Genomic DNA, 16,148 nt, shown 5'->3' with positions numbered 1-16,148 from the left:
CGCAAAGTAGATGTACCTCATCCTTTGCAATAGCTGCGTGACACTTCACAGTGTAGTCTATTCTGGTCGACTCATTCGCCCTCTCAAACGTCGTCTGGCCACACACACAGAGTCCGTGTCAGGCCAGGGCTGACCCTGCAGCCTCGCTCACGGTGCAGAAAAGGGGAAAGTGGCAGAGAGAAAGGGAGCTCGGGCGTTCCCAGCCAAACCCCACTCGCCTCGGGCCTGCAGGCCAGCCCAGGGAGAAAGGTAGGAGGAGACCCCCCCAGGAGAAACCCTCCTCGTTTCCCTAGCCCCCTGCTTTGCAGATCTCCAGGCCGCCTGCCCATCCCGTTGTCACTGCATAGAGATTTCTCCTCCGGCAGCTAGTTCAGAGTACAGCCAGAGGGACAAAAATGTGAGTTTCCTGCTCAGGGTATGTTTGGAGTTTCAACACCAGCAGTGAGATAGGCCCAGAGACAAGGGGTGTGAAGGGTGGCTCTTCATGGGGTGCAAATGGGTGGCTGGTGGTGGGGGTGGAGGGCCAGGCCCCAGGGTTGTATGTCGCAGTGCGGTGGGCCATGGGGGCAGGGTACGCAGCTCTGGGTTAGAGATCCTCTAACCACAGGAGCCAAACTGCTTCCAAGACACGTCCCCTGTCATTTGTCTCCCTCCATTTCTGGGCCGGACTCTGTGGCACTGGGCATCCTTGTTCGCACATCTTTAGTGCCGCCACTCTTCTTTCCGGGGACGGTTATTGGAAGAGAGGTCGCTGGCCTATGGAGACGTACACTTTGAAACTGAGCTACCACCATCAGGTGGTTGTCAGGCTCTCAGTCCTTCCAGCAGATGTGACACTGTCCCCAAAGCCTGGTGGACACTGGACATTGTGAGCTGCCTCTGCTTCACCTTCTTCTCCACCTTTTCCTCTTCTCCGTCTTCCCCACTTTCTTTTTTGACAACATGGGCAACGTACATTATATTTTTATGTGTCTGGCTAGTGAGATTGGGCATACTTGCGTATACTAATTGGCCATATACACTTCCTCTTCTGTAAATACCTCTCGCAGGAGGATAGGATTTCAGTAGACAGAAAGGTGAGGGAGAGGGAGCAGGAAGCGACGAGGATGGGAAGAGAATCTAACGTGAAAGGAGGGCATGTTCGGGGACGCCAGGTGTTCTGGAAGCTGCGGAGAGGCTGGAAAAGTAAGGAGCCCCCAGCCCTGGCGGCCTCCCACCACCCCCGCCCCCCACCTCCCGCCACAGAGTGCTCACATTTTCCCCCCGTGGGCCACGGTGAGGTCCAGGGGTTCTCTTCTGGAAATAACACCATGGTGGTGTTGAAAGGATAGAGGTGAGAACAGATACCGGTGACGGAGAAACGGGATCAGTCCAGTACTGCGGACCTGAGCGAGGTTCATGGCAGGCAGTGTGACTGGCAGTCGAGAAGAAAGGCATGGACAGGACATGGAGCAGGCGGGAGGAGGGACACAACTGTGACCCTGTGGCTTGCTGTCCTGGTTACTTGTGGACACCGGGAGGAGCAGGGAGGTTAGAAGCTCTTATTAACCAGTTGTTTGCTGAGTGTATGTCCCCCGTAGCTCTCTGAGGTGGAGGTTACCCTTGGTAACCACCAGGGACATCGAGCTCAGGTCATTTACCTACGAGGAGCTGCTTTGGAGGGAAAAGAGTAAGTGGGCAACTTCTTCGGTGGTACAGACTGCTACCCATCGGGGCGTGGCCCTTTCGGGAGGGGCTTCGGGCTCACGGGCTGCGTCCATCGCGGCCGGGAAGGCGCGTGCCTGGGCCAAGGGCTTTTTCAGGGGCCTGTGGAAATGCCTAAGAACTCAATATAATACTATTATTCACTTTCACCCCAAAGTTGCGAAAACTGTAAAATCAGAATCAGTAAATGCTTAATTCAGTGTGTGTAAAATCTGACATTAGGTTAGGTTTTTCATTTATAAGAATTCTCTATTATGCACATACTTAATTCGCACTTGACAAAATAATTATAAGCGCATATACATAGATATATGTGTATATCGCTATATGTGCATATATATAATAAATGACTGAATGCTCATAAACATAATAAATCATTGAAAGGCACCGAGCCTGTGTTATGTCCTTCAGTCCTCAGGACAACCTGACATGGTAGATCCTACCACCCCTCCTTCCTGCGTGCGGGAGCCAGTGTGGGGTGAGGTACCTGGTTTCGCTGCCAGTAACAGCAGAGCTGAGGTTCAGGGCCGGCCAGCCAGCCTACCTCCAGGGCGGAACTTGTAATCACTGTGCCGTGTAACCTTGAGAATGAGCATGTGCGCTGACACGGGAAATAGAAGAGAGATAAGGGCCGAAGATAAAATCGTAAGGAATACCTGCATTTTCAGAAGCGGTAAGAGAAGGGTAGAAAGTAGGTGGTTCAAGAGGTGGCAGGTGATGTTGGCTCGGGTCGTAAGGTTGGAGGTGGTGCGAGTGCCTCTGGGCCCAGGACGGCGGTATTGCCCGGGGCCCCTGAGTGGAGTGGCCGGTGAGGATGACAAGCCCTGGCTGTCCCGAGTATGAAGACACATCTGCCCTTGGGGAACTGTTTCAGCAAAGTGCCTACAGTGCAGGTCAGACTACAGAGCGTCCTTAAGTGGGGAGCTCACGGGGAAGAAGTGGCGGGTTTTCGTGAGTACACATCCGCAGACACACACACCTTCCTCCACCTGGACAGGTGCAGGTAAGGATCGGCCATGATTTCATCCCTGTTTACCTTCTGCTGCCTGGCACCTGGATTCCAGCCACAGAGGACTTTATTCCTCTTACCCAGCCCGTGCCTGTGGCCAGAGCTCCTTCTCCCAGGACGCAGCCTGCGCAGACTGGGGTTCCCCGAGCTGGGACTGGCAAGATGAGTGTGGGAGCTGAGTGGGGGGGAGTGGAGTGTGGCTGGGGGGCGGCAGGCTGCACCACGGTACTGGTTTGGAGGGGCTGCCGGAACAAGTCACCGGAAACTCAGAGGCTTCAACAACAGAACATTACCCTCTTACGGCTCCAGAGGCCTAAGAGTTTTCGATCCAGGTGTTGGCAAGGCTGGTTCTTTCTGGAAGCTCTGGAGGAGAATCGGTTCCGTGCCTCCTCCTAGCCCCTGGTGTCCGCCCGCAGTCTGGCATCTGTTGTCTCGCAGGTGCACCGCCCCAGTCCCCCCTTATTGTCTTCTCACCGCCTTCTCCCCTGTCCGTGTCTGTGCAAATTTCCTCTCCTTGAGACACCAGTCATCAGATTAGGGCCCCCCAAATCCACTGTGACCGTCTTAACTCGATCACATCTGCGAAGACCCTATTTCCAAATACGGTCACATTCACAGATACTGGGTCTTACCGCTTAAACATAGCTCTTGGGGGCACATTCTTCACTTCTGTTTGTTTCCTTTGGTGACAGAAAAGCATCGAGCCCTTTCAGTTTGACCCCAAGAGTTTAAGAGGACAGGGTGCCGTGGGGTCTCCTAGATGGGAGGCACTGCCACCCTGGTGAGGGCTTGAGTCAGCGCACGAGGTCGGCCTCAGCTGCATGATGGGAAGAATTGCACCAGCCAGTGGAGGGATGAATTGCTTGGCCTGCTGGTTCGTTGGTTCGTGTACCCTTCCATTCTTCACTAAGCTGAGTCTCTGCTTTCCTCTCTGCAGACGGCCATCCAGCCATGGCGACCCCCTCGGCTGCCTTTGAGGCCCTTATGAACGGAGTGACCAGCTGGGACCTCCCTGAAGATGCCGTCCCGTGCGAACTGCTTCTTATTGGAGAGGCCACCTTCCCAGTGATGGTGAATGACATGGGCCAGGTCCTCATTGCGGCGTCCTCCTACGGCCGAGGCCGCCTGGTGGTGGCGGCCCACGAGGACTACTTGGTGGAGGCCCAGCTCACTCCCTTCCTCCTCAATGCAGTGGGGTGGCTCTGTTCTTCCCCTGGGGCCCCCGTAGGTGTGCACCCCTCCCTGGCACCTCTGGCCAAAATCCTCGAGGGCTCCGGGGTGGAGGCGAAGCTGGAGGCGGAAGTGGAAGACTCCATGGGGGTTTACTGCATTGACGCCTACAATGAAACCATGACCGAAAAGCTGGTCAAGTTTATGAAACGTGGAGGAGGCTTGCTCATTGGAGGCCAGGCCTGGGATTGGGCCAACCAGGGCGACGATGAAAGGGTCCTGTTCACGTTCCCTGGGAACCTCGTGACCAGCGTGGCGGGCGTGTACTTCACTGACAACAAAGGAGACACGAGCTTCTTTAAAGTGTCCAAGAAGATGCCCAAGATCCCAGTCTTAGTGAGGTGAGTGCATTCATTACCCACCCCGGGGTGGGGGCGGGGGATGGTCCCAGGTGAAAAAGCCAGCGCCATTCTTGTGTGCAGGTTAGACTAAGGGAAGAGAATTTAGCCCTCAGACGTGGATTCACCATAAATCAACCAGATTTTAAAAGTACCCTGAGTCACAGGAGGGACGGGGTCTCCGTTGCTGCCACCTCCTCAGACCAAATCACTTAGCTCCTGGAGGGGAGAAATTTCTCAGTGCCCCTCGGCATCCCGCTTGACAGAATGCACTGCTGAATCCCAGAGTTGGCGCGACGACTTCGGGAAGGGTCACAGCAGAAGGCTGCTTGCAACTGAGATGTGAGGGAAGGGGAAACGGACAGGAGGGACCCCAGAGCAGCCTAGAGAGCTGTGGCAGAGGAGTTCAAATGTTGGGCCAGATGGGACTGGGATGGCAGCAGGAGGTAGAGACAGCAGAAAAGACGGCACAAGCTATGTATGCCAAACCTGGGGGTCAGGCGAGGGTTTTCTCTCTGGGGAATGGAAGACCTGATGGTGGAGAGTGAAGGAGGCCGGTGACAGGTACACCAGAGACTGATGCGCTGAGAGTCTTGGACAGCACCGCCCAGCCTGTTCTGCTCACACCGTGCTCTCGCGCGTCCAGCGGTGCCGAACGTAGAGCAGGTTGGTCGGTGCTCAGTAAACACGTACCGAACGGATGACTGGATGAGAGAGATGAGGAGGGGGAAGTCCCAGGAGTAGAAAAAATGCACCAGGCCAAGCCCTATCTTGTACATTAAAAGTCTCGGCAGTTTTTTTCTGACCGATGAGCAGAGGAAGGTAGGGCTGGGTGAGGAGGGCACACCAGGGTTAGCAGAGAGAGAGCGGGAATGAATGAGTGGCGGCCTCTCCCGGGCACGGGGCTCCTGGAACCGCCCACAGCTCCACTCTCACAGGTGCAGTGACCAGAGACAGTTAGTCAGAGGCAGAGTGGTTGATTGGATTGATCAAACTTCAGCTCAACGATGACCTTGACCCTAAGGAATGGGAAGGTACGACCTGGCCATAGCGCTACATCCTACCAGCCTCATCGCCCTCAGTTGCCTTAAAAGATGTTTTGATCACCGCCAGAGTGTCCTGTTATTTATTTTTAAACCTTCATTTGAACATAAGTGCAAATTAACCTTTAACCTCATTGTTCACACATTTCTTACTAAATTAAATTTTAAACAAGATCTTGAGATTCTCTCAGCCTTCTAAAGTTAGACTCCACAGGTCTTATTTTTTAAAGAATTTAAAAAATTCTTTAAAACTTTAAAGAATTAAAAAAAAATAAGTTTATTGATTTGAGAGAGAGAGAGAAAGAGAGAGAGAGAAAGGGAGAGAGAAACATCAATGTGAGAGAGAAACATCGTTTGGTTGCCTCCTGGATGCACCCCAACCAGGGATCAAACCCACAACCTAGGTGTGTGCCATGACCAGAAATCAAACACACAACCGTTTGGTGTATGGAATGATACTTCAACCAACTGAGCCACACTGGCCAGGGCACACAGGTGTTATGAAGATGAATCAAATTGTATCACAAGAAGTTACCACTTTTATGATGGGAAAAAGCAAGCCGTGGGCTGTACCTTTAGCCTGGAACGGCCGCAGACTCAGGACGCGAGCCTCCCAGGCACCGCCCAACCTTCCCGCCCAGAAAGCGTCTAGTCCACAGTTAGACACTAGCCTCCGTATCCTAAGCCGCCTGAGCCCGTTTCCTGAGCAATTCGTCCAGGTGCAGAACTAGTCCCACCTTCTTTTTTATTAAGTGTCGATGTTTCACGTGGATGAACACTGGGTCCCTTGTTCTAAAGTACTCACAGCCCCACTGCAGGGCTCAGGATCCTAGCAAAGGGTTTCACTGCCCTGGAAAGAGCACAGACTGTAGCTTCAGAGAAGGCAGGCTTTAGTAAGTTGCCAGGTCGGCCTGGGGCTGGCTCTAAAACCTGGGGCCTCAGCTAACCTCCCTAAGCCTTATCTCTTCAGTGGGGTGAATAATGACCACCTTTCGGTGGTTGCAAGAACTGAATGAATTGAGAAACATATTCAGAGTACCAGAACACTTACATTATTCTGGCATCTCTGTGCTATGGTAGGTAAGAGTGTGATGTCATGAAGTTTCATTCCCAACCATTGAAAGTTACCGTCATTCATCATTATGCTGCTTTGCCCCAAATCATGTGCGTCGTCCCAGCTGTATTAGGTATTGAGACTTTAACCGATATTTTTACGTACTTTGTCCACCAAACTTGAGAGAGCACCATCGTGACTGACTGCCACATTTTACCCTCTTCATGCATTTAACAAAACAGGTACCGCACACCAGTAAAATAGTTGATGCAGGTCTAACACGGCCTTAGATAACCAATCTTACAGAGATTTCTGGAGAATCAATCACAATATTTTGTCTACTCTGTCTTTCAGATCAAAACGCTCTTGTTTCCATTTAACCCAAATCTCAGGCTTCCCCTAAAGAGTTCTAATGCTATGTTTGTTCATTTGTACATTCATTTAGTCAGTGTTTATTGAGCATATTCTGTATCCCAGGCATTGTTTCCTATTTCAAGAAAATGATTCCCAAAGATCGGAGAGTCAGGGGCCAGAAACATCTTCAATAAGCAGACCCAGAGGAAAATCGCAAAACCCAAGTGACCGCTGTAGGCAAAGCTCTGGGGTGTCACGAGTCAGTGGAACAGGGAGCCCGGGTCTACTGCCGGCAACTGCACGGTGTGACCTTGGCATGTCCTCCCAACTCTCTCTTCCCCTTTGAAGTGCATGGTGTTGGAGTAGAGGGTCCTCGCCCCGATTTTAGCCTTCACTCTGTGGATAGCGGTTTCGGTCCTCAGTGACGCATGGACACTCAGAGCCATTGGAAGTGCATAGAGGAGACTGGGACACCAGTGCCCCAAGTACTTTGGCTGGACGACTCCCCTGTGAAACCTGAGGTGCCAGACACTATAAATAGATGCTATATGTGGTTTTAGCATTTACTTTATATATTTCAGGGCTATATTTTGGGTTTCCAAAAACATGAATTTTTATGGTTTGTATATTTTTGTCAGCATAAAATATCCTTCTTTCTTGCAACTAATATTTTTCACATTGAACTCTTTTGTCTAACATTATATTTACTATTCCTATCTCACCTGTTTTGTTGTTGCTGTTGTTGTGTCTTTTGGAAAGCGTTTATTTTTTTAACATCAGTTTGATTAGCTCAGAGAGCCTCTGTCACTTACAAGGAAAAAATTCATTTATATAACAAAAAAAAATTGGTGTTTGTTCTAGCTGCTATCATCTTGCTCACTGTTTTCTGTTATACTTTCTTACTGCTTATTTTTAAATGTTTTTTCCATTACTTGATTTTTTTTTCCCTTCTCACTATTTGGAAATTACAAGTTTTCTATTCTTTAAAAGTCACCTTGAAGTTTTCTCCCCAGCTCTTCATTTAAAGTTTCCACGCTTATGGGAAAGTAGCAAGAATAGCATAATGACAACCACACCCTTCCCCTAGACTCACCAGTGGTCAGATTTGGTCACGTGACTGCATAAGCATGCAGGGTCAGATTCTTTTGCCTAGCCATCGGAGAGTAACCTCTAGACCCCCTGATGTTTCGCTCCTGAATGCTTCAGCACACGTCTGCTAAAGACAAGGGCGTTCTGTGCCAGAACCACAACACAATGATCTCACTCAAAAAGGTCGCATCGATACGGTACCGCTATCCGATGTCCATAGTTACATGTCTCCAATTGTCCGCATGATGCCTTTTTAAACAATAACGGAGCCAGCCAAAATAGTTCCCAGCTTTTCTTATCTTTCAGGACATTAGCATTTTTGAAGCATCCAGCCTAGTTGTTTTATGGAATTACCCCTCTGTTTGGATTTGTCTAATTGCCTTCTCCTGAAAAGACTTAGTTCAAACATTTTTGGCAAGAATACTACACAGGTGACCTTGTGCTTGTCACAGTTTATCAAATTGGGAAGATGTGAGGTCAGCTTGTCTGTTACTGGCGATGCTTGAATTAGTCATGTTAGTTAAATTGGAATTTGCCAGATTTTCCTGTTGTAATAGTGCCTTTACCCCATTTAACTAATTTAGTCTGTGGTGTGACAAGAGACTGTTAATATCATGCTCGACAGCCTTTCACCCAACGGTTTTATCCTCCATTGATGATCTCTGCCATAGTCCGTATTTACCCAAGTGGTTGCCTCTACCACCTGGGTAGCTGCTGTGCTCCCTGCGTAAAGATCCAAGGCAAGTGTCACCTCCCTCAGACACGCCCCCTCCTGCCCTGTCTCACTCTGATGCATCTCTCCTGGAACCCACACAGCCTGACAGCGCGGGACCCACCCCGCAGAGTGCAGGTCTGCTGGCGGGGTCCTCCCAGAGCTGGTGGGTTGCAGGCTTCTCCCCAGGGGAACTCGCCCTCTCCTTGGCCTCTTATTTGTTCTTAGTTCTGTGGTTGTTTTTCAATTTCATTGGCTTTAATATCGCTCTGTACTCATGGACTCTATTTTGGAAAAAAGCAAATGTATTATCATTCATTGACAGTTGGTATTTTGTGAAAGTCCAAGAAGCTGACTCCGGAGTCCTTTGACACACCCCATCAGTTTTTAGGGCTTAATTTCTGACACGGATGCTGCAGGTTTACCTTGTCCTTTTCCTGTCCCAAACCTGGGTTCAGCCACGTCCTCCAGGAAGCCCGGTCCCTGCAGTGGTGAGTGTGTTCAGACAGCAAGCAGGTGAGCCCACTGCTGCTGGACCGTCGTCATTTCCGGACCCCTGGGGAGACAGAGCCAAGAAATATATATGTTTTAACCCTAAATCCATACCAGTACCCCCATTTTAATCCCCAACCACAGAATTCTGTTCATCCACCCACTCCGTATGTGTGTCTTCCTTCTCCGTAGTGGGAATTAGTAGCTGGTCTAACTTTCAAACACCAAATTAACTCACCATATTAACAGAATGAATGAGAGAACCATATAATTCAACCCATGCACACACAGAGGCGAAGCACTCGACAGACCTGAATGCCCAGTCGTGATAAAATCTCAGTGAAGTAGAAATAAAAAGGAACTTATTCACTGCGTAGTGAGTCATCTTTGAAAAACTTATAGCTAAGAGTGTACTTAATGGTGAGACACCCTAAGATTGGGAACAAGACAAGAATATTGGCCCTCACTGCTTTTAGTCAGCATTGTACTAAAGCAACTAGAAGAAGTCATATAGATTAAAAATTAGGGAGTAAACCTATGTTTATTTGCAGAAAGCATGATCTATGTAAAAGTAATTTCACTCTACAAAAAAGTTACTGTAATAATTGAGTGAGGTCGCAGCATACAAGGTCAACGTACAAAAATCAGTTCTATTTTTATGTACTAGCAGCCAAAAAATAGTAATTGAAATTAAAAATAAAGTATCGCGTAGCTCAGTGGATTGAGCGCAGGCTGGGAACCAAAGTGTCCCAGGTTCAATTCCCAGCCAGGGTACATGCCTGGGTTGCAGGCCATAACCCCCAGTAACCGCACATTGATGTTTCTCTCTCTCTCCCTCTCTCTCCCTTCCCTCTCTAAAAATAAATAAATAAAATCTTTGAAAAAAAAAGAAAAGAAAAAAAAGAAATTAAAAATAAAGTATCAATTAAAGCAGGATCTAAAATCATGAAATGTTAGTGGACAAATCTAACAAAATATGTTAGTAGACTTGTATGTTGAAAACTACAAAACATTATAGAGACAAATTTAATAAAACCTAAAGAAATAGAAAAATACACCACGTTGATGGGTCAGAACACTCAGTATTTTTAAGATGTCCATTTTTCCCTAAATAACATGTAGATTTGATGCAATTCCAAGCATAGTTAAAATTGCTTCTAAAATTATATGCAAATAAAAGGGACTAACATAACCTAATACCAAAATTTACTAGAAAGCTAAAATAATCAAAGCACTGTGGTTTTCGCAGAAGGATAAACATACAGATGAACGAAACAGACTAGATAGTTCAATAATAGACCCCCAGTTTTATGCTCAATTATTTTTTGGCAAAGGTGCCAAGGTAATTCAGTGGGGAAAAGAATCTTCTCAACAGATGGTTCCAAAACACTCATGAGAAAAAACCAAGTGAATCTTGACATTTATCCCGCTCCATATAAAATAGTTAAAAACAGACCTAGACTTAAGTGCAGAAGCTAAAAGTCACTGTTCCTCAGGGTTCCTTGCAGCTGCCTTCTGAGCACACAGGTGCCACCGCCTTACCTAAGGTCCGTGGTGCCACCAGCTCTGGGATCCCCAGCTGATGGAGGACCCTCAGCCCCTTGCCCCAGTAATCCCAGTGGGCACCCAGGCCTCCCTCGCCACTCTGGACAGCAACACGTGGTGCTCGGAAAAGCCGCAGAGCTTAGAGAGGCCTCACTCCTGTGGGTGGGCAATGGGTGGGGTGGACAGCTGGGTGTTTCCCTTCTCCCACAGCGGGAATACGGGGGAGACGGTCCATCTTGGGCTCAGGTAAGGGGACGGTCGCACTCGAGTTGAAGCCAGTCAGCTCCGGGGCCCACATTTTGACATGATGGCGATTCTAATAGTACCAGGAACTCAGCTGTCCACTGCGTTTATTTGCAGAAAATGAATTGCACGACATTCGTAAACAAGACTCCTTATACAAAGATGAAAATATGATTTCCCATTCAGTTCTTCATATGTAATGCTTAAAGGGCACCTTTAACCCTTAAATCCAGAATATTTAACAGATAGTGCTGGATAAACGCAGCAAGGCTTTCTTGGAGATTCCCTTCGGGGAGTTTGTGCGCAGAGAATAAGCAGGGCAGAATTGTTGCCGAGTCCCTCCGTCTTCCCTCCACACCCAGTGAGGTCGGATCTGCCCACTGCTTCTCCCAGCTCCCTGGAAGAGCCAAAAATGGCAATAGTGGCAAAGCTGGTGCTTGCCCTATCCTGGGCGCTGTTCTGAGAACCACTATGTGCCGAGTCTCTCCTTTAAGAGAACACGTGTCTCCTTTGCAGCTGTGAAGACGATCTCTCCGAGGACAGAGAGGAGCTGCTGCACGGGATTTCGGAGCTGGACATCAGCAACTCGGATTGTTTCCCGTCCCAGCTGCTCGTGCACGGGGCCTTAGCCTTTCCCCTGGGGCTAGATACCTACCACGGCTGTGTGATCGCGGCCGCCCGCTATGGCCGGGGCCGGGTGGTGGTGATGGGCCACAAGGCCTTATTCACCGTGAGCAAGCTGGGCCCCTTTCTGCTCAATGCCGTGCGCTGGCTGGACGCCGGCCGCCGAGGCAAGATCGTGGTGCAGACGGAGCTGAGGACAATGAGCGGCCTGCTCGCGGTGGGGGGCATAGATGCCAGCGTGGAGCCCCATCTGACCAGTGACGCCAGCGTCTACTGCTTCGAGCCCATGAATGACGTGGGCGTCAAGGAGCTGCAGGAGTTCGTAGCCGAGGGCGGGGGACTGTTCGTGGCCGCCCAAGCCTGGTGGTGGGCCTTCAAGAACCCCGGAGTGTCCCCTCTGGCTCGGTTCCCGGGAAACCTCCTGCTCAACCCCTTCGGCATCAGCATCACAAGCCAAAGCCTCAACCCGGGGCCCTTCCGGACCCCGAAGGCCGGAATAAGGACCTACCACTTCCGCTCCACCCTGGCCGAGTTCCAGGTTATAATGGGCAGGAAGAGGGGGAACGTGGAAAAGGGGTGGCTGGCCAAGCTGGGGCCGGACGGCGCCGCCTTCCTGCAGATCCCTGCGGAGGAGGTCCCTGCCTACATGTCCGTGCATCGGCTCCTGCGGAAGCTGCTGAGTCGGTACCGGCTCCCGGTGGCCACCCGAGAGAACCCAGTCATCAATGACTGCTGCAGGGGTGCCATGCTGTCCCTGGCCACGGGGCTGGCCCACTCTGGAAGTGACCTCTCTCTGTTGGTCCCAGAAATCGAAGACATGTACAGCAGCCCCTATCTGCGCCCCTCGGAATCTCCTATCACCGTTGAGGTCAACTGCAACAATCCAGGTACGGAAGGAGGGGTGGGAGCTCAGTAATGGGGGACCTGGGGGCCTCGGGAGTGATGACTTAGCTCCTTCAGGGACCTGATCACCTCCAGAAGGCCACGTGCAACCTTTGCTGTGTGCTTTTAAGGGGAGAGTGGTTGGGGGTTTAGGTAACGATTGCGAGAGCTGAGTCAGGGCAGCGTGGAGGGGGAGGGATGTGCGGAGCTCAGGATGGGCGGTGAAGATGGAATCACAGAGATGGAGGAAGGGTGACGTCTGTCCTCCTGTGCTTCTGACAGGCACCCGGTATTGCTGGATGAGCACCGGGCTCTACATACCTTCCCGGCAAATTATAGAGGTCTCGCTGCCTGAAGCTGCTGCCTCCGCAGACCTGAAGGTAAGGCCCCGCCCCTCTGCCCAGGAAACAGGGAACCCAAACGTTCTTGCTTTCACAGTGGGCATCTGTCTTCCTTGATCCTCATAAAAACCCTACTGCCAATCTGGGGCGTGTATTTGTATCCCCATTGTAAGAGTCAGGCAGCAAAGGTGCAAAACAGCTACTTGACTGATTGAAATGTATAGACCTGAGACATTTCCAGGCCCAGGACTCAGAGACCTCACCACCTCCTTGCGCTGAAGTTTTGTGCGTCTCACTGAGGGCATGGAGTAGGGAGTAGCAAAGGGGCCACAGGAAGGCGCCCTCGCTCACGGTGGTGCTCGATAAACCTTAGTTCACTTCCCATCCCGTCCACACCTCCCACCATAGCACAAGCCTTTCTGACTCTGCTTCTCCCTGGGGCACCAAAGACTGTTCCTTGCTGGCCCCATGCCCCTCCGGCTCTGTCACTTGCACATGCACTAGTCACAAATTAAGTTGCTGTACTGCTCTGTCTCCCTTGAGAGGGGCTGTGACAGGACCTATTCTGTGCCTGCATCTGTCCTGGAACTCCATTAGCATAAACCCCCAAAACAATCCCACGACTCCAGCGAGGACAGGGGTCACTCCATTGGCTCAGGAAGCAGACCCTGGCTATCAGAGGAACTGACAGCCCTCCACAACACCAGCTGCTCACACAGCCCCCCACTGGGCCTCCTCTCCTCTCAAGTCACCAAAAGGCTCCACCCCATGACTGACACCAAAGTCCCCACCATAGAACAGGCACACTGGGATTCTGTCTGTTACGGACACACTCAGGGACCCTCAGAATTAGCCTCTAGTTACACCTGTGCCCCTCCCATCAGCGTGTCAACATCACCCTGGTGGAGCTGTTTGATGCCCTGGGGGGATATTTACACACCTTTCGGTCCATACCACCAGATGCAGGTTTAACACACCCGGTTCCCAGATGGGAGGAAGGCTGGGGTCACGGGCCCACTGCCCCTTCCCTCCCCACCTCATGGCACGCACCCCGAGGTAACTCCATCGGGGGATCCCTCTGCTCCAGGTGCAGATTGGCTGCCACACTGACGACCTGACCAGGGCCAGCAAGCTGTTCCGAGGCCCCCTGGTGATCAACCGGTGCTGCCTGGATAAGCCCACGAAGTCCATCACCTGCCTCTGGGGCGGCCTCCTCTACATCATCGTGCCCCAGAGCAGCAAGCTGGGCTCCGTGCCCATCACGGTGAAGGGGGCTGTGCACGCTCCGTGCTACAAGTTGGGTGAGTGGGAGCCATGCCTGGGGCCGGGAGAGCGGGGGAGAGGAGGCCACTGGGGCTATCTGGTGCAGGAGGAGAGAGATTCGGATTGGAGGTAGGGAGGGAGGTAAACCTCCTTAGATTCAGCTTTGGGGCCAAGGAGATAGACCAAACCACACCCATGGGGGCATCACAGATGAGGGGTAGAGAGGGGGACATGGTTGTTTATGACCTTGGTGTTTCTCTCCCGGGGTTCAAATTGCATGTTTTGACCCAAGAAAAATTAAAAGATCATTTCAAGCCCATGGCCTCTCTCCCTAGGGGAGACAACCCACGCGGAGTGGAAGAGGCGTGTCCAGGAGAATCCGGGCCCCTGGGGAGAGCTGGCTACAGACAACATCATCCTGACGGTGCCCACCGCCAACCTGCGCACCCTGGACAATCCCGAGCCACTGCTCCGCCTCTGGGACGAGGTGATGCAAGCCGTGGCCCGGCTGGGGGCCGAGCCCTTCCCCTTGCGGCTGCCGCAAAGGATCGTTGCTGACGTGCAGATCTCAGTAGGTGGGTGCCCTGATCCTGGCTGCCCTGTGTGCACGCTGCCCCTGGGGGAGGGTGGGGGTGCCTTCCTGTCAGCAGCCATGCGATGGGCAGCCAGCAGAGTGAAAATGCTTTTCTAGAAAGAGAGAGATGCAATCCTTGGTATTAAATGGGAAGGAAAAGGGGAATTAAAAAAAAAAAAACAGATACCGCAACTTCCTTTCACAAAAATTTGGAAATTACCTGAAGGTCCAACAATTATGGGACGGTTAAGTAACGTAGTGTGTGTACCCTCAATAGACACTGAGGGAGATACTTGGATGGCGGTCTGCCAGTGGGCCAAGAGGCCTAACAAACTGGGGGAAGGGGGCGCCTATGGAAGTAAAGGAACCACAGACCTCACTCTAGCTGACATAGGTGATCACTATAAAGTAGCATCAGTGTGGACAACTCCGCACCTAAATGATGAGAGGGGAACACCCTCAGTGAGCTCTTCATTTCGAGAAAGAGCACAATGACACAGGTCCACACGGACAGGGCCCTCTCATAAAAACAGACAAGTAGAATAGTCACGCAAAGAGCGATCTGCGATGCCGTATAACCTCCCGTGAACAAGCACATGCTCTCAGGTCAGACTGAGGATGAAGGCATTGTTAGTACGCAAGGAGAGGATGAGGAGGGATGCCCAGGAGGGCCTGGGTTTGGATTGGCCTTCTGAGCAGCACAGGGCTCTGAAAGTTGTCGGGGCTACTAGGTATTTTGGGAGACAGAACACCGAGGAGGATTCTGCAAGTTGTGTGCAGAGCACGCTAACCCTCTCCCCTCCCTGCTGTGGTTCGCAGGCTGGATGCACGCAGGGTACCCCATCATGTGCCACCTGGAGTCGGTGCAGGAGCTCATCAACGAGAAACTCATCCGAACCAAGGGGCTGTGGGGCCCCATCCACGAGCTGGGCCGCAACCAGCAGCGGCAGGAGTGGGAGTTCCCGCCGCACACCTCCGAGGCCACCTGCAACCTGTGGTGTGTGTACGTGCACGAGACGGTCTTGGGCATTCCTCGAAGCCGTGCCAACATCGCCCTGTGGCCCCCCGTTCGGGAGAAGAGAGTCAGAATCTACCTGAGCAAGGGTCCCAATGTGAAGAACTGGAATGCGTGGACAGCACTGGAAACATACTTACAGGTAGAGTGGCAAAAATGGAGGGTGATGGGAGCGCCCCCTTCTGTGGGATGCCAGAGCATCATTGTCCGGTGACAGTCTTGTAACCCACTGGACCTGTCGCCTGCACTAGGCCTCAGAAGCCCCTGACATAGCCCAGCTGTGACAGTCCCATTAGATGATGCCCCTCAGTACATCACTTTGCATGACCCTAAGCGGGCTTCACGACCCCGGCCCCACCCCACCCTCACCCCACGATCTTGAAGAGGTGCATGAGGATAGACAGAAAGCACCGAGAATGGTGAAAACCTGGCAGAGGCACAGCAGTGCTGAGAGTACAGTTGTTCTCACTGGCGTTGGACCCACACAGAACTGAGGCTGAAGCCAAACTGTGCTGTCTAACAGCTACCTAAACCCAAACAGCCCCCCAACCCCCTGCACACACGCGCAATATGGGATAGGGCCTATTGCCTTTTCCTCAGGTGAGTGCACCACCTTCTCATCATGGCTTGGCTGGG

At 51.6% G+C, this 16,148-nt stretch overlaps 1 protein-coding gene across 6 annotated transcripts in view; it reads left to right on the top strand.

The window, feature by feature from the left end:
• TCAF1 (TRPM8 channel associated factor 1) overlaps positions 1–16,148 on the top strand; it is a 40,078-nt gene that overhangs the window by 17,570 nt on the left and 6,360 nt on the right. For all 6 annotated transcript variants that reach the window (XM_028525166.2, XM_028525168.2, XM_028525167.2 and 3 more), the window contains exons 2-7: positions 3,651–4,284; positions 11,330–12,324; positions 12,602–12,699; positions 13,748–13,961; positions 14,259–14,498; positions 15,317–15,654. In XM_028525166.2, the coding sequence (XP_028380967.1) occupies positions 3,665–4,284; positions 11,330–12,324; positions 12,602–12,699; positions 13,748–13,961; positions 14,259–14,498; positions 15,317–15,654 (2,505 nt within the window). In that variant the 5' untranslated portion in view covers positions 3,651–3,664. The remainder of the gene's footprint in view (positions 1–3,650; positions 4,285–11,329; positions 12,325–12,601; positions 12,700–13,747; positions 13,962–14,258; positions 14,499–15,316; positions 15,655–16,148) is intronic.

Source organism: Phyllostomus discolor, chromosome 10, assembly GCF_004126475.2.
Source record: "Phyllostomus discolor isolate MPI-MPIP mPhyDis1 chromosome 10, mPhyDis1.pri.v3, whole genome shotgun sequence".
NCBI classification, from domain to species: Eukaryota; Metazoa; Chordata; class Mammalia; order Chiroptera; family Phyllostomidae; genus Phyllostomus; species Phyllostomus discolor.
The sequence above is the reverse complement of the archived record's forward strand: the minus strand, read 5'-3'. Positions and strand labels throughout refer to the sequence as shown.